This window comes from Calypte anna, chromosome 19 (assembly GCF_003957555.1).
Source record: "Calypte anna isolate BGI_N300 chromosome 19, bCalAnn1_v1.p, whole genome shotgun sequence".
Taxonomy (NCBI): domain Eukaryota; kingdom Metazoa; phylum Chordata; class Aves; order Apodiformes; family Trochilidae; genus Calypte; species Calypte anna.
In genome coordinates, this window is record NC_044264.1 from 9,153,215 (window position 1) to 9,178,416 (window position 25,202).

Below are 25,202 nucleotides of genomic sequence, written 5' to 3' on the forward strand. Positions count from 1 at the left end.
ACTGTGAGGATATGGGAGAAGGAGGAATGAGGTCATGAATGATACAGAATTTGATGAAAATTTGAATTTTGCTTCTATAAACAACAAAACCACTGGGAGAACTGCTCCAGTCCTTTCCTTTCCTGCCTACTTAGCAGCAACACAGACACTCATCTAATTAATGTGTTACATCAGCATCTTTACTGTGACCAGTCCTCTTGAAAAGGTTGAATGTCATGAGGTTAAATTGAAAACAATTATTAACTTAGCTTGTGGCATAGATTGTTGCTGGGTAAGTCTAGAAGGCTGCTGCCAGCCTCTATATACTGCTCCCCCCCCAGGTACCCACTCTAAAATTGTAGTATCAGTTACAGCAAAGCTTTGTTACCCACAGGTTACATCCCATGGACATGAAAATAAATTCTTGAAGGGCCCACATTGGACAAAATGTTCCTTTCATCTGCTAAGATTGTGCTGCATCCATGGGATGGATGAAAGAGAATTCCACAAAGTGTACAATTCCCCCCTTCTAGGATTTCTGTAACCATGGGAACAGGCCTGATTTCAACCCATGTTTTATTGTTCTAGCAGTAAAGAATTAGATTCTATAAATAACCACCCTAGCCCCTGGAATAAAACACTGGCCTTTTACTTCCCCATTAAAAAGAAAAAAAAAACCCTCAGGTTATATATTGCTGCAGTGAAGTATCCAGCATCAAGTGCCAGAAGCAGTTCATCCCATCAGTTGGGGGATGTCTTGTTCTGCAAGGCACAGAGCCAGAGTGAAGAAAGGGGAATATTCAATGATTTTGTTGAATTCAAAAGAAAGATGATTGTGCTCAACAGAACTTAAGGTTGAAATTAAAATAAAAAAGGCACCCCCATCAAATTTTCACGTGTTTTATTGAAGTGAACATACACATGGTCCACATACTCAATGAAAAGAGTCCAAATAATTTAAGAAGTTGTATTGAAAGTTGTATTAGCAGCACCATCAGTATTGGAATAGCAGAAAATCCATACTTCTGTGGGGCATACAGTTATGCCTGGGTAAAAATGCCATCATTTATAAGAGGGGATGGGAATGGCTTCATAGGATGCTTTGGGGAGCTGGAAGTATCCAAACACACACTTTTTTTGCTAAATACTTTGATGATTAATGTTACAAAAAATACCACTAAGTAAGATACTGCATAGTATTTTAATTGACAGAAAGAAATCAACATTGAGCTGTGTAAAGCAAGACTCAACATCTCCGCTTCCACGTACATTTCATTTCTGAGTAGAGAAATCTAAAATTTAGAAACAAAATATAGACCTAGTGTATTCTAAAAAGACACACTTTAGGTGGAACATATAGTACTACGAAAATACATATCTTCCATTCTGTTTAATAATTTACTTTTGTTAAAAAGTTGTGAAATTCTCATCACAAGAAGCGTATACAAATTCATGACCTCAGTAAATTAACAAAAAGGAATTTTTTTTTTTTTAAACAAGGTTTAGCCCCGCTGTAACAATTATACAAGGAAGAAAAGAGACTACATTTATATGAAGGAATACAAATTTACACACATTTTACAGTGACTTATACCCTACACATCTACAAAATTCACACTTATAATACAAGCAAGTACAAGGCTGGGAGATAAAGCTGTTGGATACCAAAAAAAAAAAAAAAAGTTTCCTACTTAGAAAAAAAACACAAAAGGGGAAGAGTTTCAAACTTCTGCACCAACTTTCCCAATTTTAAGCAGACCAAAACACAGAGGGGCCCTTCAGCAAACACAGACTGCTTTCCTGGGTGGGTGGAAGAGGGAGCTGCTGAGCTTCTTCTGGCCCCGCAGGCTGCGCCGCATCGTCAGCTTGGCCGAGTTCTTGCGCTGCGGGGCTGGGGAGATTCCTTCTGCTGGGCCACTCATGGCACGACTCAGGCCACGTCTTGGCTTCTTCACAGCTGGGCCAGAGTTGGATTCTTCCAATGTCCTTTTAAAGTTTGCTGTGGGCGTCCTCTCTGCGTCTTGGGTTTTTGTTGGGCCGTTAGGGGACACCTTGAAGCCTTTTTGGTCCGTGCCTGAATTTGTGGAGTTGGAAGGGGAGAGGCTGACTGACAAACCATTGCTGTAGGATTCCTGTGTCCTCAAAGCCAATGCTTTGCTGCTCTTCTCCTCCTGGGGGCCTGAATCTTTCAGGGTTGCTCCTGATGAAGGGAAACTGCTTTTGGCAATCTCGTTTGGCAGCTCTAAATATTTTTCTGAGATCGTGTTGCTGTGCATGAGGGGAGGAACAGGCTCAGAAGCGTTCAGTCGTGGCCATGGATCATCTTCTAAAAGCTGAGGGGAAAAGAAAAAAAATATTTAGGCATAAACATAATTATTTCACATGCATTACCCTTTGAGGGTGGAGACAGTGTGTGACAGAACTTCTCTGAACTTTATCAGGGACTGAAAAATCCTACTCCAAAATGAGTTCTTTTTTCTCCACAATGCCAGGTAAAAACAGATTGAGACTGTGGCTCTGAAACTTGATACTTTGTGCACCCCAGCTTCAAATAAGAATTTATTTCAATCACCCAATTTGTGAGTGTCTCAAATGGCAGACACTTCAGCTTTCCATTCAGAGGCTGTACTCAGCCTCCACACCTTCCTTTTTGCTGCCATCTGTCCCATGATTTCCAGCAGTAGCATTTCCCAACATGCAGACTTGACTCCCCCCTCCTTCAGACAGTGCAACACACACACCTCTACTCCTTCCCAAAGCTTTTACACGCCAGATGGCCAAACACTATTAGGGCAAACAGCTGAAAAAGCCTTCTGACCTTTGCTACATTTACCATTCTCAGTTACTGCATAACCAGGCTGACAAACTCTTTTTTATAGGTGTCCTGATTGCTCACAGAGAAGTGAAGCTTAGGACAAAGCTATTCTAAAAACAGAGTTACTGTTTGCTGTGTGAAGTAACATTTTGTTGCCTGGTTTCATGCTCTGCAAGTTGTAAAGAAAGCAACTCCAGTGCTCACAGCACATCCTTCCACTCTCCCTGAAGCACCCTGAAGACAGGCTGCTCCCAAGATGATGTCCCAAGAGCCAGGGACACACTCAGCTCCAGCCCTCCCTTCAGCTACTCAGCTCTCCTGAGATGTGGTTTTCCTTCATTCTTGCTTTTCCCAACAAAAATGGGGACAGTACTTGCTTTCACTAACCACAGGGGGATAAAGAAAACAAGCATTTATGCAGTGCCCTGAAGAGACAAATTATGACCTTATTAACAATTTAATTGTGAGGAAATCCCTAGGTACTCAGCAAGTCCTTCAATAGTAAATTTCGAGGCCATGTTACTGTTTGTACCATCACTGTGAGGTAAATAGCAAGGACTGTTTTGAGAAAATAATATGCTAAAAACTCAAATGCACACACAGCTGCATCAGAGTAAGTCAGTGTAACATTTCTTCTTTTCCTGGTATGAGTAATTGAGATGGGACAAAGCTTTGGGAAGACAAATGAAATCAGAGGCTGGGCTGCTAGGAAGTGGTGCAACAAGAAAAATTAGACATGAACCACCAATTCATTTCTGAGCAGTCTAATCCATCAAACTTTACCACTGGCCTCAGGAATATTTGGATTAATTTGTTGTTAGTCCTTGTTGCCAGAAGGATATGCAAATAAGACACACTTCTGTTTAATAGAGAAACTTTTATTTGAATTGTTTTGGAAGGTAGCAGCTGTCAAGAATCAAGGCAGTCCGTGCTTCTTGCAGTTCTCTGGAGGTAACAGTGCAAGTTTCCTTTCCATTGCCATGTCCTCATTTTGCTGAACTGTCCAGACAAGATTTTCCTAAATTTTAAGTTCTTTTCATTTATTTTGCTACACTGGATGAAAGGGAAGGAGACAGAAAGGTTGAGTTTGCCATTTTATTAGCAGCTTGTTTCTACCATGGGAATGTTAGGGACTCCCTTTCCAATTTTTGCTTGCTTTTTACTTTGCCCAAAGGACAGTTATCCAGAGATATTACAGAACATCAAAGGACAGTCCCTTAAATTAAAAACAGATGGTAATTACTGAAACAAACATCCACTCTGCAGTTATTACAGGGAAGAACAAACAAAAAACCTTCTCAACAGCTCTGCTTTATGTTAATGGTTAAAACTTCTAACCTGAAGGAAGACCTTGTATTACAACATCTTTTCCTCTAATGAGGAACATTAAATCAACTAGAGGCAAATAAGATCTCTCAATGCAGAAAGAAAACATTCTTTACAACAGTGTGTGTTTGAAGACATTAACCCATGGGTTGCCTTAAAAAAAAATCCCACAACCAAGCCACACCAAGATGAAGAACACATCCACAAGCAGTCTGCAATTCACCAGCTGTGCAAGCTGTACAAGTTCATGGCAAGGCAGGAACACAAGCTGTGCTGTCACCCAACTTAATTCTCCATGGGGACATACTGGGGTTTTTTTCCTTTTTTAAACCTCTGATCCCCACAGTCTGACCCCTCCTTTTCAATATCCAACTTCTGATTTTGTGGGGGATTTAGAAGAACTTTTTTGGAAACTGCATTTAAAGTTGTGTGAACTCTAGGCATGAAGTTACAGTACTCAATTCTACACTGAGGAGGGCACACAAATCAACAGCTATTGATAAATGAATAGGATTGTAAGAGTTGTGAAAAGGTATCTAAATTCACTATGAGACACTTATACTTCAATACTCTGTCTTTAGTGTTCCAAAGACTTTTAAGAAATGTGGTTACAAGTTCATCTGCTTCTCCAAAGCTTTGTACATGGAATTATTTGCAGTATGGCCAGTTAATTACTGACAAATTACTGTCCTACAGCTGAAATGTATTATCTAGCCATATATACTGCCCAGCCCATTGCAGTTAAAACAAATAAAAGCACATTCAGTAGTTGTTAAGTTGACAGGTCAGTCAGTTTCTAGAAGTATTACTTCAGTCATTGGCAAAGGTCAGTCTGATTACCTTAGTCCTTGATCCTACACATCTCAGTAAGCTGAGTAGAAAGAAGGAACTCCCAGGAGAAAAGGGGAGGTTCCATACAAGTTGTGGGACATTTAACACGCTGAAAAACAGACGTTACCTTGACAGTGGGGGTACGGCAGCGAGAGGGAGTCATGACATTGGGATCAGGGCTGCTGTAGCAGGGACCTTCTGCCAAGTTGAGATACAGCTCTTCATCATTTTCCAAGTTGGTTTTGCCCTCCTGCAGCGGGGAGATGCAGATGACAATGACACTGGTGTTGTCTGCACGGAGCATGCGCTGCCGCCACCGGCCCAGCGCTCTGTTCACCAACATCTTGGCACAGGACTGGCGGTGCTCGCCCTGCACGGGTACAAGAAAGGGGCAGAGAAAGCAATCAGGACCACTTGATAAAAGGAAGAGGGTTTATACAGCCCAGCTTAAGAGCTGTATCATCTCATCTGCTCAAGTAGCTCGCTTCAGAAACACGGAGGGAAGGTTGATTGAACTGTGTCTGTCTTCTTAAGGTTTTAAGTTTTATCAAAAAATATCAAAAGTCTGCATGTCATGTCTGTTCTATTAGATTAATTCAATACATCTGAGTACAAGGTCCAACTTTTGAATTTATAATTAACAAAAAGCTGTTGAGACCCATCCATCAGAATCTGGCCTTCAAAATCTGCAGCTATTGGAAGATCTCACTTTTCCAAAGGGTTGTGTCATGGTTTCCTCTGTATTTTAGTGTATCATTTAAGAGACCTTTCAGACAGTGATTTCAACTGATGCTGCTGATGTCCAATTCCCATACAAATGTACTTTGGGAGGCTGCTGTTCTTATTTTCTTTGCAACTATCATGCAAAGTCTGCCAAGAAATTTCTGTCCAGTTTGCAGTAAAGTTTGCATCTTCATCAAAGAGAGAATTTGCCACATGGGTGGGTTCCTCAAAAATACCAAAGATGGCAGAGATTGCTTCATGCCATATCTCTCTCATTCACTTCCAGACTTAAGACTCACAGATGTACACGTGTCTGTGGCTAAGGCATCAAGTGAAATCCAGGGGCCATGCTAAGGCTGGGCAAGGGCAATTAGGAAATCCTGAAGCCAGGAATCAGTTTAGAGCTGCCACACTCTCCACACCTGGATAACTGTGTGCAACAAGGTTCACTTCTTTCCTGTTCTATAGATTTGGCCCTTCATGCCACATCCAAAATGAGAACTGGTAACCTTAAAATCAGTTTGCAGCAGTGCCCGTGGATAGGTGGGTGTTTTAATCCATAGAACTGATGCAATCACTTCCATAAATAGCCTGGTTATAACATACCCTGCAGTCACCCAAAAAGTCTCTCAGGGAGTTGACAGATTATTTACTATCTGATGCTCAGATGCTCCACTACCTAAATTCTCAACTGCTTTGGCAAATAAAGCAGAGAAGAATTTAATTCAGACTTTAAACAAATCATGTAAAACCAATAAACAAGAGTCTGCACTGTAACATACATCTTAATGTGAAATAAATTTCATTTTCAGACAATATTTTGTATAATATTCTTAGCTAAGGACAAGTCATATTCTTTATTACTCACACAAATTACTCTGGTAGTCAAATTTCCCCAAAATAACAACTTAATAATTTAACCAATGTAAACAAGCACAGTGTGAGCCACATGGTAACAACTTACACACTGTGGCAAAATTAAGAAGCTTAAGCAACACCACCATTGTCAGGTACTTCTCATACCTGCAGACTAAGCAATTTTTAGAAAAAAAAGGTATTAAATGTCCACAATGACTTCTAGCCACTGCTCTCACCATGAAGTAGTTTTTCTCCTCGTGATCCTGGCACATGGAGATGGCATCTTGAGGTGGGATCATGTTCCACAGTCCATCACTGCCAAGGATAATATATTTATGCTTCTGGGGATCAATTGTGTGCACACTTGTGTCAGGTTCAGGAGACACAACAAATTCACCACTGTAGAAGTCGTAGCTCCAAAGATCCCCTAGTGAAGAACAATGGTTTTGAACTATTACAAATGAAAATGTTAATCTTGGAAACCAGAGGAAAACATTCCCATGAAAACAGCTGCCACCACTCTCAAGTCACCAGCAGTAACACAGTCACTTCAGCACAATCACTGCTCTCCTGCTGTCACTCAAATTTTATTTATTAATCTCTAACAATTTCAGTGAAAACACACTCAAACCAATCCATGTTTACAGGAGCTCTTTGGCTCTCTTGAAACTCTCATTTTTAGAAAAAGAGGAAATAATAGATTTTAATTTAGATATGGAGGTTTCAGTGCTTTCTAGGTACTCATCTACCTCAACAACTACAACTCTCCTTAAAAAGAAGTAATCCTTACTTTGTTGAACCCACAAACCTGCAAAACTCTGCCTTTCCAGTTCTTGGTACAGCTTAAACACTGGAGGACAAAATCCTCACCTCTCATAGAGGGAATCATGCAACTGTGTCTAGAACTAGGCTGGGGTTTGCTCCCTCTCCAGCATCAGCATCACTTTCAGAGCCACTCAGTGCTGTGTTAAAGCCTCCTCCCAGCTGAACACCATGTGCCAAATTTTGGAGCTGGAAAAAGGCCACAGGAACACAAGAAGTGTTCCTGTCTTCCAGCAGGAAAGCAGAAAATGAGAGCCTCATGCAGTGAACCTTTCTATTTTTAAATCTTCCTTGCTGTGAGAATGAGTTTGGGGTCACCTTACCAGTAACTGAGCTGAATCTGAGTACCACATTTGAACCACAACATCCATGGGTTCAAGTGCCTCCTCCAAATAAAAACCACTCTGTCATAAAAATGCAGTTCCAAATGCATTATTGGAAAAAAAGAAAAGCTTTCTCTAAGGTTGGGACTTAAAAGTACCTTGCACTAACACCTTCCCTTCCTTTTTAACTTTATCCACTACTTCCTATGGCCATATGCAACTAAACAACATCACTACTTGCAACCACTGGCTACGTTTTTCTGTGCAGCACACATGGCTTTAAAAGTGGAAATTAATTAAAATGTCAGAGTTGAAAAGCATACAGAAGCTTAAGAACTACAGCTGAAGAGCAAGGTTTTGTCAGGGGGTTTTTTTATTTTCCTTTTTGTGGGCTTCAGAAAGCATGCCCACAGCCTTCACCACCCTTTTCAAGATAATAAATAAGCTTTTTGTTTTCCTACTTCCTTCCATTAGCTTTGCCTTAAGCTATCAACTGGTTGAAAAGACTCTTCCAGAATCAGGAAAGGGAATACTCCAACTCAATTAGTGCACCATAGCAAGCAGAGATGGTCCATCCTCATTAAAGTACCAATTCACCTCCACTGCAGCAGACAAACACATGCTCCTAATAAGTGCTAATTAAAAGACAAGTCTGCTTGTGTAGAGGTGCACTCTCCCTCCCAGACTCCCAGCAAAGCAAGCCAGCTGGCAACAACATCAAAATAAACACTGTGACAGAAGAGTTGAGCTCCAGCACAGTAATTATTGTATATGAACTGCCACAAGAAGTCTGTGCACTCAGAGTTCTTCACATCATACCTGTCATGGACACAGCGGGTAAAAATAAACAAAAATAAACTCAGGATCCTGCAACAACTAGATCTTGGAAGCAGCAGCATTAATTTCCAACACCCATAATATTTTTATGCTGTTAATAGCTAGCTTGTTCATACTTGTTTAGGAGAAATGACAAATGTTATTAGCTGAATCATTTTTTTAATCAAAAATACTGTGCTGTGTGATAAAAATAACCTGATGCTATTTAATTTTGGTTCATCTACATCCATGTCATCATTCCCATCTGCTGCTCTTCCTGAGGGAACAGCTGAGTAACAACCAGACCAAGGACTCAAAGCTCCAAGACTAAGTTTATTAAACATGCTCTTTTTTTTTTTTGGCAAAACACATTCTTTCAACTATTCTCCTGTAACACCACCTCTGTCAAAGCAGCATTCCAAGTTTGCTGGAAATGTACAGTGAGATTCTCTGAGTTTTAAATTCAACTGTACTCATCATCTAATCAAGCTCAAAAATGCCTAGGAAATACACAATATTTACAAAGTTGTATGATGGAACAATATTAAAGCTCAATCAAGTATTGGCTGACCAACTCCAGACAAGTCTGGAGCTACCAGAAGTTAACTGGGGCTCTAGATGTCACAAACAAAACAATCAAGCTTTTGTTCTTTGACTCCCACATATAGAAGCTTATAGAAAAATCCAGATTGTTCCTTCCTCAGCCTAGAAGGACACTGCCAGTACTCCCAGGAACTCAGTCTGATGAAGCAGACAAGTGACCCCTGGCAGAAACTTGGAGTAACTCTCACAGACAGATCCTTGAAGTCCAAGCCACTAAAGGCCAACTCATGACACTTCAGTGAGGCACTATTTCAATTTATTATTTTTTTTTTCCTAAAGGGCAGAGCACTTACAGATCAAGCCAATGCTTTTTAGAGCTGCTGCATAGATAGAATACTGATGTCAGCTGTGTAGCTTTCTCTGGCCAGCTGGAGAGCACTGCATCCACAGGGGCTGAGGAGTATTTGACAACCTCAGGAAAAGTCACTTTAACATGACACCCTCTGATACAGTTCTGGGAAGGAAAAAAGGCAGAGAACAGTAAGCCAGAAGGCAACCTACACTTTCTTCTAGACTTTTCAAAGGGTTTGGAAAGCTTTCATTCTGTCCCAGAGCAAGCAGACAGACAAGTGACCCTTTAGCAGATGGGAGAGCCAAGACAGCAAGATGATGTGATATGTCAAAAGCTAATATTACAGCCCTGGAATGCCAAGCTCAGCCTCCACTCTGTGAGCCATACTATTTTTGTTTCAAATTAAAAAACAAATGTTTACAAAGCTTAAAAAATCTTGTTCTTTAAAAATTTACACAACAGGAATATTTATTTATTTTTTTTTAGCTGGGGCTTTCATGTATCTTTTCCAAACAAAAATAAATCTGTACTGAAGTAGATCCTTTCAGATCTTCCAGAAAAATCATACCTCTTAGTCATGGCCTGAACTACTGAGATCTACACAAAAATTATATTCCATCTCACATCTCATAGACATTTGAAATAATATGCTAAAGGAGCAGGAAACTCATTTAGCTACCCATAATAAAAGGCTTATCTGCCTACCATTACCTTTTAAAATATAGTGAAAAAACCCTACTTGTAACTCAGCTGCTGGCAGGAAAGTACTTGAAGTTCCAAACAAAAACACCAATCATCTAAGTAGACTGGATTGGATTAAGCCCAAAGCTGCCTTACAGCAAAAGTATGTCCAGGAATCATATAAATCAAGTCTTTCATTTATGTTTCTGGAGCATGCTGCTTTGAATACAAAAATATCTTTTGGTTTTAATAGAGAGGAAAACAGTTTACTTTCATAAGTCAGTCCAAAACAAAAAAAACCCAGTTTGATTAATCCCAGATCTTATTTAAATCAAAGTTTTTATCTTCAACGTCTGTGAGTACAAAGAGCAGAACTTCCTTTTTGAACTGCCCATGTGCCAGTGCTGCTAGGAAGTGAGACAAACCTCAGCAAGGACACAGGCAGGAACCACTTAAAACCATTCAGGGCTGAGCTGGGGTGGAAAACATTTCCACCAAAATTCAGGGGAGCCACAAGAGGGCATCTTCACAGCAGCCTGAAGATGGAAGCAACGCGATGTCCCCTTCACACAGCCTCGGAATGGCTGAGGATTGCTCAGTCTGAGGGAAGAGGACAAAACCGAAGGTAGCAGCAAGCAGGAAAGTTCCACAGAAGAGCTTGAGGCTTGAAAATTTTCCCTACTCCTTTAGGATTACTTTTTTTAGGATTGGCTTTTCCATCCTATTTCAGTCCTGTTGAAAGAATGCCACCCTCAACACTACATAGAAGAGGAAAGCACAGGCAAGAGAACAGCATTTCAAGAGCAATTTAGAGAAAACATTGCATTTAAATGATGAATTAAAAGCTGCTCATAAGGCAGTCTTCACCATGACTGCTCATCTCTGTTGGCAAAATCAGAGGAAAGAAAGAAAAAAGCAGCTCCTTTCCCCAGGACATGCAGACATCAATGTGCTCACAGGAGCCCTACACCACCTACACCTTCCTGAGTGCCACAGAATTCCTGTCTCCACAGGGAGGCAAGAACCAACACATGGTGCAATGGAATGCACAGACTCTTCAGAACACCCAGGTTCCAGGATGCCTCCTTCCCCCAAGCATCTGATTACAGTCTCGGGGAACAAAATGCTCATCTGATCCGAAGGGGCAGCAAGTCCTCAGGTGAGCAATCCAGAGATACTTATGAATCCTGTGCCATCTCTCCCACAAGGCCAATTGGTATGAAGAAAAATGTTTTTGTTTAGAACAGGTTAGCAGAAGTAGTAATGTTTAAAATGCAGAATACTCTGCTACAGTTTAAAATATTTCATTAGAAGGCTTAAAATCTGTAAAAGCAGCAGATACTTTAGAGACAGAATGAAGCCTAAATATTTGACTTGTTATAGGGATATAAATATATTACACATTACAGAAATGCACTCATTACTGTCATGTGAAGCAGCAGTAATAAAAAGCACATACCACAAATGCTTATTTTGAGGAAGGAAAACACTGCAGACAATCAGAACACCAAAGGGAATGTCAACAGAACTAATCTGGACAGAGGGACTTCTATTGCCCTTTCTTCTGTCCAAGTATTTGGCCAATGCAACACTTTTCCAGTGCTTTATTCCTGCTATTTATAAAACTTCTACTGTACTCCTAACAATGAGTGCTAGACTGGAAGAGGGATGAGACTACATCAGTGTCATTAAAGTGTTGCAAGAGAAAAGACAATTTAAAAAAACAACAAAAAGTGTTCAACATTTGAGGGTTTTTTTAAATGGGAAGATTATCTGCTGACAGACAGTAAATTCACAACTCCAGGTTTCTCTCCATGGTGCAGAGTGTTGAGAAACTCTTGCTTCCCTACTTAAAAATTCTTGGCCAGTCTGGGATCTGCATGGGATTTCTCTCAAGAATAACAGCAGAGGTTGGCATTTGCAAAAAGAATCAGTGTGCTAGACCTTAGTGGGACTGACTGGAGCATTGGTAACCCCTGGATGTCAACACTGACAGTTATTACTCTGCTTGGAGAGGCTCCAAGGCTGCAGCACTGTGCCAGCCAGGGCAGCAACCTGGGAGCCAGCCAAGAGGTCATGGAGGCCTCCAAGTGTGAATGCAAATGGCTTTAGTGGTGGTAGGTCTTTTGTGAGCAGGGTAAGGGGCATGCTGGCCACTGAAAAGTTAAATCCTGTTTCCAAACTGTGAGCGTCTGTGCACCATCTGGGTGCCCACAGGGTGAGCAGCTTTGTGCCTTCCTCCTGGAGGTTTGTCACACCTCAGAAGGGGATGGGAAGAGGCTCCTTGGAACAGGCAAACACCAAATCCCTGTCACATTGTCTCCTGTTTCTCCCTGATCTGAAGATGCCAAAGCCCTCTTCTAAAACTTTCAAGTCTGCTAACTTTTGAAACAAAAAATTGTTTAAAAGAAGGGTGTTCTCAGTCCTTGGACCTGAAACTCTCCAGTAACCCTCTTCATCAATGTAATGGGGAAAAAAAAAAAACGTAACAGAGGTCTGAGATCCATCATTCCTTGGACCCCCATCTGCACACACAACCCATCTGAAGCCTTTTGTTTAACTTGCTGAGAGCAATCAGATCACAAGTCATTGAGCTATTAAGACAAACAATAAATTCATAATAACAGGAGTGAAAGATTCACCAAAATTAAGCATAGGATTATTGTAATCTGTTATGAACACACACACCCTTCTGCAGAGAAGAGGAAAAGAGGGGTATGCTGCTCAGTGGATGAAGATGTCCGTTTGCTTGTTATTTATTAACTCTGAGGGATTTCCCAAACTCTGTCAGTTTTACTGACTCAGAAGCATCCCTCTTGCCTAAACTATGACACATAATAAAGACTTGTAAGATATAGAGAAGAACGCTCATAAAATTAAAGTTTATTTTGTATTAAAAGATAACCATTCAGCCACCTAACCACTTCTGCCTCCTTCCTTGACAGACAGATATCTTTTCCAATGTTATCACTGCAAGATTCATAACAGCACTGGACAAATCCATGTGGAACAGATAACACTGCCTTTAAAATAAGACACAGCAATGCTATAAAATTATCAAGACAACCACAGACCCAGGAACAGACTGTCCTCATGACACACTGCCAGCTGATCTAGGAACAGTGACAACACTATCACGTAACTGTCCAAGCTTGCCAAGAGGGAATCAAGTCACAGGGCAGTTTTCACAGGTGAAAACTAAGGATACTGCATTCCCATAAAATCAAACATACACTGGGTATATCATCATTAAAAAAAAATCTTCGCTGGAGCAAAGGGAAAATAAAATTAACTACAGAAGATCTCAATTCTGCAATGAAATTTAAGGAAAAAACCTGGCCAGAAAACACTAATACTCACAAGCAAGACATAGCCAAAGATGATTTATAAAGTCCTTCCCGAAAACCACTCATATCAAGTCTGCTAGGTACTGTGACATGCCTTTTTTTGTCCTCTAAATGAAGTGTTCCTCAAAGATAGTTTCTCATTACTAATACTCTTGCACAGGCAAGCTACAGAAAAAACAGACTTGATTTTCATCCCTTTGTTCATTCTGTGATAAGAAAGAGATCCACCACAAACAGAAGGACAAAGTAAATTCATGTGCTATGCAGCAGAACTTACTCTACCACCCAGTCAAAAATTAGTCTCACTATTTTAGTAATAAAAAGACAGAGGTGCTCTCCATCTGGGAGGTACATACTGCTTTGTACATTTTTATTTGCAACAGAAGTGAAGTACCACCCTTGTAAGACCAATGTTGAAAATCCTGCATGTTACAGGGTGATTCCTTCACTCAAGGACATCTTTTACAGCTTGATTTGAAAAATGAAATCCAAATTGTATTGAAAAAATGTTTCTAAAAGGCCCAAACTTTCCAAAGGCCTTGTAATCAAGGCAAGCAAGTAAATCCCTCTAAACTATGTTTGGACAAACCAGTATCTAGCTCAGTTCTGGTAGCCTGTCTGCAGTGGTGTCTCACTTTCCAAAAGGGGCAGGACTCACCCAGTGCTCTGGCAACTGCCAGGAAGGGGATCTGGTCAATGACGGTGCTGCGGCGCACGGGGCCGTTGTGAGTCACACGAGGTCTCTTCCACACAACACGATTGACACCAGACTTGTTGATCACACTAAAAGCATCAAGAAAAGAGGCAAGGGTTAAAAAGGACTGGAAACAACAGCATGAAATTCAGTTATGCAAATGGAGGGATGTCAATGTGGAGTCAATAACAGCAGCACCCTCCGGGAAGTCCGCAGCGCAATTAAATCTCTCCAAACACACACGGTATCACTTAGTTTCATTTCATATGAAGCCAAAGAGAAAACTGAGACATGAAGGGCAGAAGAAAAAGCAGGGGAATTAAGACCTGGAAGAAATTCTGGCTGGCTGCAACAACCAGATGTAAGGGTATCTTTTTTATCTGTCAGAAAAAAAGCAAAACTGAATTTGCTTTCCTCAGATGAGGACAATCAACATCAACTCACTTGGGTGCAAATACCATGGAGTTCCTCCCTCAGTGTTCTCCATCTGCCAAAGTTTGGCAGTGAAGAGCAGCACAGTACAGTTGGAAAAACAAGAGAAGGGAGCAGCCTTCTGTAGGGATTTCCTTAGCGGTGCAACAGCACCAGGCAGAAATAAAAGAGGAATTGTTCATAGTTTTTATCTGCTGAAAGCAGAAGATGGGAGGGAACAGCTCTGTATTTGAATGTTAACACCTGCTCCAAGGCATTGGGTTTGGTTCTTACAGGTGGCATTAAAAGGATCAAAAGAGAAGCTACTGAGCAAGTAAATGGGGCAGCTGTTACCAGACAGGGGAGGCAGGGAGGCAAGAAGAACAGTGAGGGTATGAGCCATCAAGAAAGCAAAGGAAATGGAACAAGGAACCAGCAAACCTTGGTCCCAACAAGTTAAGAAGTAGATACTTAAAAGCTAGCTTTTATCCAAGGAACAGTCATTGGTAATTAGAAACTGAGAAGCTCTGGAACAGCCTCAAGATTCCTCATACTGAAGCTATTCAAGATGCACTTCCTGAGACTTCAAAGGCCTTAACAACAAGGGCATGTTTAGCTCCATCCTCTGGCATGCACAGTGCCAGAGTCACAAAGACCACATCCCAGAGATCAATCTCATCCATTTGTACAACTAATGACCACACAAAGCTAACTTCAGCTAAAAGACAACCTCATCCCACACTCAGAGACTGCTCTGAGGAAAGCATCATTTTTAACAGAAGATTCAATCATGCTTTCTCATTAACTTTCCCCCATTCTCTCTCATGAAAAAGAAGACATTAATAAGCACAGCTACATAGTTCCACCTCACAACAGCCTGCAAAAGCCAGCTTGGGAATAACAGAAGCAAATTAAAACTTCTTTTTCAAAGGAAAAATTTCTTTTTCAAAGACTTTTTTTTTTAACCACTTCTGCTGATACTAAGTTCCAGGGAACACTTCTGTGAAGCTTCAGAGACTTTCCATCTCTGAGACACACAAGTTGGATATCTCTAGGTTTACAAGTGCTAACCTAGCAGTACAGCAAGTTAACCCTTCTGAAAACAAGGGTTTTCAGACAGCAAAGTGATCAGCTCCCACCTGCTAGCAACACAAATATCTGCAGGTTAATGACAGGTTTCTCACAGCAATGATGTCAACAGGAAAACCTTCACCAACTGCTGCCTCTGAGCTGCTAAGAGAAGGAAACCATGCCCACCAAGACCTGAGAGCTCTGGTGAAGCCATGCCAAACACTAACTCTGAGGTTTGTCCCCAAACATTAGTGCCCTGCCTGCTTTCCTCCTTGGTCCCAGGGAACACACATCAAGCACAGAGATGTTCTAACAGCTCCCAGTTCATGACTGCAAAGAAATCACTAATGTATATGTATGAATGCAGTAAGCACTTATTTAAACACAGCAAATAAGTTATCTTGTTTCAAATCTAAGATTTATTTTCCTTAAACAGAACAGCTGCCATTTTCACCTCAGGAATAATGCAGAATGCAGGAGAAATTACAGGGTGTTTTGTCAAAGCTGCTGTGTTTCCACCAACTGACAAAACAGGTATTCCAGAGCTGGTACCTTGATCTATACAAAAAGGCAAGTTTTCTCCTCTTAAGAATTTAATGAAAAATAGGTGAAATATCTTAATTTACAAAGTTTCTAGTGAACATTTAGAACTGTAACCACACCTCAGCTGCATGGGAATCCACCACGAAATTAAAATTCTGTTTATACCATAAACCACGAGTAAAAAGCACAACTCTGTAACCATGGATCACTTAATTTATTCACCAACAAGCTAGAAAGAAAACAGAGCATAGACAGAGAAGGAATACAAACAGACTAGAAGATTCACCAGCTTGCTTGCCTCCTGAAAAACCAGGAAGCTTATGCCTAGTTCAGCCAGAGAGACCCAAACAGCACTCAGAGATCAAATCTGAATTAAAAAGCATTTACCTTCCCCCAAGCCTTTCAATTCTCTCCCTTTCTTTGGGAAGTTCTGGCTTGTGGTCCTGTGTCACCTCCACAGCTCTCACGAAGTCATCTTTGGGGTCATCCTGGACTCCAAGCACCACTCCTGAATCACCAACATGAGCCACGTACATCTTTGAGCCACGGATAATGACCACACTGGCAGTAGTTCCCGAGGTGCTTGGCAGCCCTGTCATGGTCTTTGGCCACTCTGCTGCAATGACAAAAAGAAAAATAAAGCAAATAAAAATACCTTTGTTTTCAGTTCTGTGAAACTGGTACTGTTCTGAAGCTCAAGGTGAAAAGTGAATTCCAGAGGTTTGTGTCATGTCACAGCACAGTGTGTGCTTAGCTATAGGATGGCAAACCACTCAGGCCCTCCTGCTTTCATAACATCACTCAATTTTTATATAAAACCACTATCAAAGCACTGAAATTGGACTCAAGAAACCATCTACTCCAGTGTAATACTGCAGGCATCACTAGAATATGGGGAAAGGTGTGCTCCTTGGGTGCTGGAGAGGATCCATCAAGTGGTGTTAAGATCCACTGTTCACTTCCCTGCCTGAAGAGGTAGAAACATTATAAATTAAGTCATTTTGCCCAGGCATTTCACTGGTAATGAGGTTTTTTGAGCATTCCTAATCCCCTCAGAAAGGAACTACTATTCTTCTATATGCTGAAACACATTTTAAGTTGAATTAACATCTCAGCTGTTTTATTCCCCTTTCCTCCTAATGCAGACTACCTAAGTATGCTGTCCATAACCCAACAATCACACCTCCTCCAGAAGGTATCCCTTGAATTTGGGACAATAAAATACTTCACTGTGAACCATGCATGGGAAATGTCCTTTCTCAACTGCTTTGCCCTCAAATCACTTAGGGTCATTTCCTCTTACAGTACTCTCCAAATTGCTCTTCCACAAATTTTCTTCTTCCAAAACTCCACAAGTTATTGAAACAACACCTTGATGAGGAAAGGTGAGCCACACCAGTCCTCCTGCCTAGTTCAGTACCCTCAGAAAACACCATTCAATTTGCCAGTTATCACTTGATTTCAACTGTCAAGAACAACCTCATGTTTCTTCTTCACTGCACCCACTCATATCTTCAGACAAACTAGGAAGGGAGAATCATCTCCCTGTCACTTTCTATCTTCTGCACTTCACAAGTCACACTTGCACAGTACAGCAGAAAAATTCCCCTCTGGTACCCGTCCTGGTTGCAGGAAATACCCAAGCCAGACTGCCAAAGCACTGTTATTTATTTTCCAAGGGCACAACAAACACAGAAGAGAAAAAACTGAAAGCAAAACCAAACCAAACACCATCAGGCTTTCCTCACTGTGAAAACATATTTCTAACTTCTCCATTCTTAAGCACAAACCAAAAATTGGGGACTTCCTAAGTTCTAGTGCCACTGAACTATGTTCATATGCCCAAGGTAAGAAAAGAGAGGACATGGAAGATGTGCTGAAGGAGAAGCAGAGTTATTGAGACAGTCTGGTGATAAAACCTGCATCAGAATTTCAACATTTAAGTTCTAAAATGGAATTTGTGTTCTGAATACTAAAATACACTTTCTCCCTAGGAGTAGCTTTATTTGAAGAACACAAACATTCAATCAGCTTATTGCAAGTATTTTGTCTGTGGATATTACATCTAACACATTGCAAATGAGGGAGGAAGCCAAGTGGTAATGAGGACTTCAACCACACACTCAACAGAAAACAAGCTGCAACTAATGAGTTTCTGTCAGTGTAACAACCTCTCAATAGCAATAAAATATATTAGAGAGTCAAATCAGTCTTTATGGGAATGAAGAGCACAGAGTGTGAAATCACCCACTTGTGAGAAAAAGAATGATACAGCAGCCTCAAATTTTAGGCTTCAACAGAAACAGAAATTAGATCTGCCTATATCTAGGGATTTCAGTTTATGGCTTGCTCCTGTTTAGAGATAAATATTCTATATGGCACAGCATATTTCTCTCTAGAGATTCTATCTCATCAGACACTAACAAAATCATCACAACTCCTGAGCTCAAGTATTAAAAGCACCCAACTCCCCCACATATCAGGAGCATGTTTTTATCAATCTTGTAAGCAATATGACATCTTTCTGAAGCAATTTTCCCTCCACCCGCAAAGCACCCCCCTTCGCTCACTTCTGCAACTTGGAGCTTGTGAACTCAGCTGCTTCTGCAGCTGGCACGTCAGCCAGAAAATTGAAAATGTCACCTGCTGCCTAGGAGAGGAACTATGAAGTGTTTTGCTCCATGAAATTTGACGTGGTTGCATCTTTTCTCCCTTTATTCAGTTGGAAAAACAAACAAACAAACAACCATTTATAGTAAACCAGATGGAACCCCTAAAACAAAACTATATATAGAGGACACTGCCATGAAGAAAGCTTTCTCCCTTCCCCAATATTACCATGATCCAGAAAAAAAAAAAGAAAAAAAATCACCAAATGCAACTTTAAAGAATCTTCTTGCTACTTTGTTCTTTTTCTTGTGTTTAGATGCAAAACAAAAGACAAATATTGACTTTTTCTTTAAAGTCTATATTTCTAAGATACCACAATAGTCTAAACAATCAGGTATGAGCAAAAGGCATTTTTCCTGAAGAATTAACTGAGCATATATATTGATTAACAGTTAAGAGCAACAGTACTTTGAACTCTTCCTCTGGTAGAAACATCAGCTCTGGTTGCCACTCTTATTTAAATACCCATATAACACTTTTTTCCTACCTGGCCAGCCACCAACTCCAATAAAAACATAAGCTTTCTCTTAAGCACACAACTGGCATTAATAACACAATTCAATGCCATCCACTTTTGAGTTTATAACATCACATCAATAGGTTCACAGCAAATTATTGCCCATTCTTCATACCACACCAATCTGATTAATTAAGAGATCTGAAAAATCACATCATTTGTGAAACAGAGTGGTGCCCAGTGCCCCAGCTGCTGCAGATGGAGGAGGTAAATCCACATCTGTGTCTCACAGGGTACTGGCACCATTGCAGGCTCTCACAATACCTGCCCACAAAAGAGGACATTTTCCAGTTTCACAGATGCACTTCCCACCCTTCCAAGAAAAAAAGCCACACAGTGCTCATGATATCTGAAGTTAGCTATTTATAATCTAGTTGTCCCTCACAACACTTGACACTTTCACAAGACAAATCCATGGAGCTTTCCAGGACTCCAAGTTCTACACAACTTCACATAACTTCTTTCTTTTTTTCACCCTTTTTCTGGTGGAGTGACTGGAGAGAAAAGTGTAGAAAATGGTTAAAAACAAATACCCCACTCAGAACAGAGTATCTGTTACAGGACAATATGCAGCCTACACCTAGACACCACATCTGTCACACAAAACCAAATTCTCTGGCATAGTCTAGAGAGCAAATTCACTTATGAGGGTTCATGTGTGATCTGCAACTGCTCCAAAGCATTTTTGTTTGGTTTTTTCTTGGGGGGGGGGAATGCTCTACTCCTGTTTATTTTTGATCATGATTCAATTCATTATTCACTGGAATTCATAATGATTCATTATTCTTGGAATCAAAAATTGCTAAAGAATGTATTTCATTTTTATTTCACTGTTTTTACACAAAGTTGAACTACAATACTAACTGGTTGGATTCTAAAACTCTTATTGAACTTCAAAAAATTAAATGTTATGTAAAGTTTTAATCCAGCAACAGACCACAAGAAGTTTTACATCATCCTGAAAATCTGCAACTCTTCCAGTGCTTTAGGTCCTTTTTGGGTAAGAATAAATCCATAAACTCTTAAGCATTTCTAAAAATAATCCTGAAATTACAACTTCTCAATGAAAATTACTGAAAACCTTGTTAACACAAGAGATGAAAATATTATTTGACTTTTATTGCTTCAATTAAATTTAATGGGAAGTTATGACCAGAGCAGAAGCATGCAACCCTTTCTAAACTGTAACTAGTAATGCTGAAAATTATTTTTAATAGTATCAAGCTAAATATAACACTTAAAAACGAGCTCTTGGCTACACAAATAATTAATTGCCAAAGAAACATCAAACGATTCAATCCTCAGTACAGGCACACCAAAATCTGGGATTCCCTGGGTATGCTTCTAGTGAACACCTTCCCTATCACTGCCAGTCTTAGAAACAGGCTTCAAGTAAGAGCTTCTACTCCAGGATCTCTTTAGCATACAGATAATTTTATTACTAGAGAATTAACATAAAAATTATTAATGATGACAAGAGGGCATTTTGCTTAATTTTTCTGCTGCTCCCCTCATCAACATTTTTCCTTTCCATCACAGGAGGCACCCACTGGGACAACCCCACAGCTTCCAAGAACAGAGCAGCTGAGTAGGAGCTTCTCTTCCCATGGCCATCAACTAGAAGCAAGACTCCAGCCAAAGCAAGACTCCACCAAAAAACCCAAACCACCCTGGTACAACATACCAAAACACTCAGCTCCTTTTCATTTCCATGGTGTCACCAACACACAAAGATCTGCTCTGCATATGATGACATGGGAAATTATTTACCATGAGTAAAATATACACTGGGATACCATAACACAGAAGTTATGAACTAGATATAGTCATGGGTTTGTCCCAGGCAATTCTAAGTGTTAAGCACATGCAGCAGAAATTAGTAAGAGCAAACATGCTATGGAGAGAAGTTTACTATATAGCCTACCTAAACCTGTCATCAAATGCTCACAGCCAGAGCTATGTTGTTTCTCACAACAATTTAAATTGGTTTCACAACCCAAGTACTATTTGCTAAACACTCATTGCTAAAATAGTATTTCCTGCATTCTGTCACTTCACACCACCTCTCTCCATTTTGCATTCACACATAAGAGTGATAAATAACAGATCAGGCATGCTACTAGACAACTAAACTCCTTATCTTTTTCCCCCATACCATCTTTTCCCCATTCACACATCTTTCTCTTAACCATGCTCATGTGCCACTCCATCCTTCTCCAAGGTTGTGGTCAAGTTCTGGTCCTTCTAAAACTCACTTCCCTTCTGTCCAGTATCAGTGAGCCCTCAACCTTGCTATTCCTTCCCCTGTATATTCTCAACTACCTGGTATTTGTACAACTTCTCTATTTTGCTATTCAAGAAAAAGGAAAAAGAAAACGAAACTGTTCTGACACTACAACCTCCCACACACACCAGTCACTTCGTTGAGACCTCAGGGTGCTCTAAATGCAATCCTTGCTTTTTCTGTCTGCCTCCCAAGCCCAAGTGTCAGAGTGACTGTCTGGGGTTTGTATCCAATTTCACTGCGTTGCCCTCCTGCCAGTCTGTCTGTCTTCTTACCCTGTGCACTGCTCCAGTATTTTTCCCTTTTCGGGGCTTTTTGAATACATAAATATAACATAAATAAATATATAAATATACAACACGGAGTATGCATTAAAGAACTATATTCTAAGCCATAACCTTCACCTTACCAAGAAAAAGAAAACAAACAACCAGCCAAGATCCCCTCCAGAAACTCAGTTCTGCAGTCTCACTAGACCTCATGGAGAAGCAAAAACACAAGCATGGATACTGTCACCTCTCTGCTCACTCCCCATTACCCTTACCTATTTAGGATTCCAACTTCTAACCCTACAGCAGTTAGGCAACCAATCTATATAATCTTCAGGACATTGTGTTTTCTGTTTTGCCAGATACTCTGCACATTCCCTGCTACTCAAATGATAAAATGAGTGAATGATTACCCTTTATGAAACAGACACATTTTAACCCTTCCTTTAGGACTGTATAGAAACACTTGGAATTAAGACACAGGGGGGAAAAAAAAAATTAAAGGTTGCTGAAGTTATTTTCTTTCTCCTTCTCATGACGCTCTGGACAAGGGCAATCTAAGGGAGGGGGTTCCATGCAGCTGCTCAAGGCAACACGATGAAGACCTCCCAATAAATCTTATTCGAAGGTCTGACTTGCAACACCCTGAAAACAAACTGCAGCTCTGTAATCACACCACCTTCAGCCACACACCACAGCCAGCCTGCAATTTGTCCTCACCCTTTGCTTCTGCCTTTTCTCCCACAATTTACTCTCCGGTTTTTCTTGTTTTACCGAATTACTTCATTCAACACCCTAAATCGCATCCCGCTTTTCCCCCTCCCTATTCCCAGCTCACAGACGGTGCCCCCAGCAGCGATGGAGCCTTTCAAGCACACAACTCACAATAGTACCAGGGGGAGAGCAGAGGGGGGGAGAAAGAGGCGGCTCACAACGTCCCACGCTCAGGGAAAAGGAGCACAGGGGGAAAGGGAGCGACGGGCGGCTCGGGGTTGGGTGGGCAGAGGGATTTGCTGTACCCTTCGTTCTCATCCCAGGGCCCTGCGGAAAGGAGGAACCCAAGGGAGAGGCACGGCCGGGCGGAAAGGCCGCGGGCCGGCAGCGCTCCCCCGGCGGGGACCGAGCGGGAGGGGACGGGACGCGGCTGGAAAGCGTCGCTCCCCTGGAACTTACGCAGTTTTTTCCACATGGCCCGGTGGCAGGCGATGAAGCCCTTGCGCAGGGCCGCGCACACCTCGGCCGGCTCCGCCGAGCCGAAACCCTTCTGCTTCTTGATAAAGCCCCACAGGTTCTCCCGGGCGAACTGGGCCGCCTCCCGCCCGCCGTGCCCGTCGCAAACGGCGAAGAAGGCCACGGAGCGGCGGGGGCGACGGCCGGAGCCGGGCGGCAGCGCGTCCTCCTCGGCCGTCCGCGGGCTCCCTCCCCGCCTCCGCCCGCTCTCGGCCAGGAGGGGCTCGGCGAGGCGCGGGCCTGCGGGCGCCGCTCCGCCTTTGTGCGCGGGGCCGCGCTCCGGTTCGGCCGGCGGCGGCGGCTCGGGCTCCACCACGATCTGGGTCACGTCCTCCATGTATTTCCTGCCGCCTTGGTCGGAGTACACGCTCACCCCCAGCGAGTACAACCCCTCCATGGGGGGGTGGGGAGAGGCTCGGCGCGACGACGACGCCCGCCGCTCCCCGCCCGCGCTGCTTCCCCGCCGGCCGCCGAGCGCTATTGTTGGTGTCGGCGGCGCCGCTCGGGCAGGGCCGCACCGCCCGCCCGCCCCCGGCGATCCCCGCCGAGCCCAGGGCCCGGGAGCCGCCCCGCGCCGCAGCGCCCTCTGCCGCCCCGCCGCCCGCACCGCGCCCCGCAGCGCCCCGGCCGCCACCATGGCGCCGCCTGCCGGACCGCGCTGCGCGGAGTGCGGGGAGAGCGGCGCGGATGCGGTGCGGGGCTCGCAACCCGCACAACAATGGTTTCCACGGGCGACTCGCTTGGAATGGGCGAGCTGCGGGACGCGGTGGTGCGGGGTTTGGGCTTAGCGCTTCCTCCGAGTTTCGTTTTTCCGGCTGGAGTTGCGGTGAGGGGGGTTGTTCACCGCCCGAAGCCCCCTTCCTGCTGGAAGCTTCGTGTAGATAAAGCATCGCTGAATTTTGCAAAGATCCCTCCAGAGTCAGTAAAATGGGTTATGTGCTGCCAGGGCCTTGGGGTTCCTTCCATTAACCACGTTAAAATGAAGAACATTGAAAAAACAAGAAACGCATCAAAAGTTGGGAACTGGAGAGTGCCTGAGATTTGAAAACCTGTTATAGTTATTAATTCCTACTAATCCCATTAGGTAACTACCTCTTCCTGCTTTCCAGGTGTTTATACTATCAGATCAATCATCAGATCACCAGCCAAACAGAATTGCTTCTAAAGTTTCACAATAAAGTGTTTTATAGAAGTACACCTGCCACAAAGATGTTGAAATACACAATATCCCTATTTTACAGCTGAATATGTGTAGCCAGAGATGATGTTCTGGAAGCACTCACACCATTCCAGACAGGTAATGCTTTCCTGAACGATTCAGACTGGAAAATCATAGGCTGCTCCAGGAACAGAACCAGATTGACTCCTACCCCTATGGCTTTATATAAGCATAGTCTATGTACTTTGGTATTTATAAAGAAGGAAAAAAAATAATTAGTTGCAATCAAATCATGCCTTGTTCAAACTCCAAGGTATTTTTGCCTCTTCATTTATGTCCAAGTATTGCTTTTGCCTTTTCAAGTGGAATAAAGTGTCTCATTTCTGTCAATACTTTGACAGCCAGAACAATGCCACTATACAGAAATCATACCTGCTCTGATAAATTTAATTAAATTACAATACAGTGAAGATGTTTTTGTGTGCAACAACTGCATGCTCAAAGCTGACACTGGAAACCAAAAGTGCTTCATGATTTACAGGACACACAGCCAGCACAACCTCCAGAAACTAACCCATATTCTCTAATTTTCTCCTCCACAGGAAACCTCAAGTCAACTAAACCACACACTTAGAAATAAAAACTTACATATAAGTGGAAAACTCAGGAGAAAAAGCTTTTAATAAAGATGAAGTTTGATGGAAACTGCAGTTTCCACACCCACTACCTAAGTGATAGACAACAACTGAAGAGCAGCTCAGCATTTCTTCACCCACTTCTTGGTCATGTATGAAAACAGGGAGTGCTTTTCTTGTTTTCATACTTCAAGAACCAAAAGCTAAGCAGAAACTGACCATGGTCCCCCAGTTAGTGCTCAAAATTGAAAGCTTTTTTTAATGTAATAAGAGTAACAATAATTTAGTGTAAAAGGTTCCTAA

The 25,202-nt window shown here is 42.0% G+C and overlaps 1 protein-coding gene across 1 annotated transcript; it reads right to left on the reverse strand.

Moving 5' to 3' along the window:
- Nucleotides 1-863: 863 nt before the first annotated feature.
- PPM1D (protein phosphatase, Mg2+/Mn2+ dependent 1D) lies at nucleotides 864-23,590 on the reverse strand. The gene is made up of 6 exons (XM_030462437.1): nucleotides 23,049-23,590; nucleotides 16,523-16,751; nucleotides 14,075-14,199; nucleotides 6,769-6,959; nucleotides 5,079-5,321; nucleotides 864-2,312 (listed from the first exon to the last, which is right to left on the reverse strand). The coding sequence occupies exons 1-6, from the start codon at nucleotides 23,500-23,502 to the stop codon at nucleotides 1,758-1,760; spliced, it is 1,797 nt and encodes a 598-aa protein (XP_030318297.1). The 5' UTR covers nucleotides 23,503-23,590; the 3' UTR covers nucleotides 864-1,757.
- Nucleotides 23,591-25,202: the final 1,612 nt, after the last annotated feature.

Coding starts and splice junctions, on each gene's coding strand:
- PPM1D (XM_030462437.1), bottom strand. CDS start 23,502: ATGGAGGGGTTGTACTCGCTGGGGGTGAGCGTGTACTCCGACCAAGGC. Junction 14,200..16,522: donor ATTGAAAGGCTTGGGGGAAG/GTAAATGCTTTT, acceptor TGATGCTTTTAG/TGTGATCAACAAGTCTGGTG. Junction 6,960..14,074: donor GGCAGTTGCCAGAGCACTGG/GTGAGTCCTGCC, acceptor GTTCTTCACTAG/GGGATCTTTGGAGCTACGAC.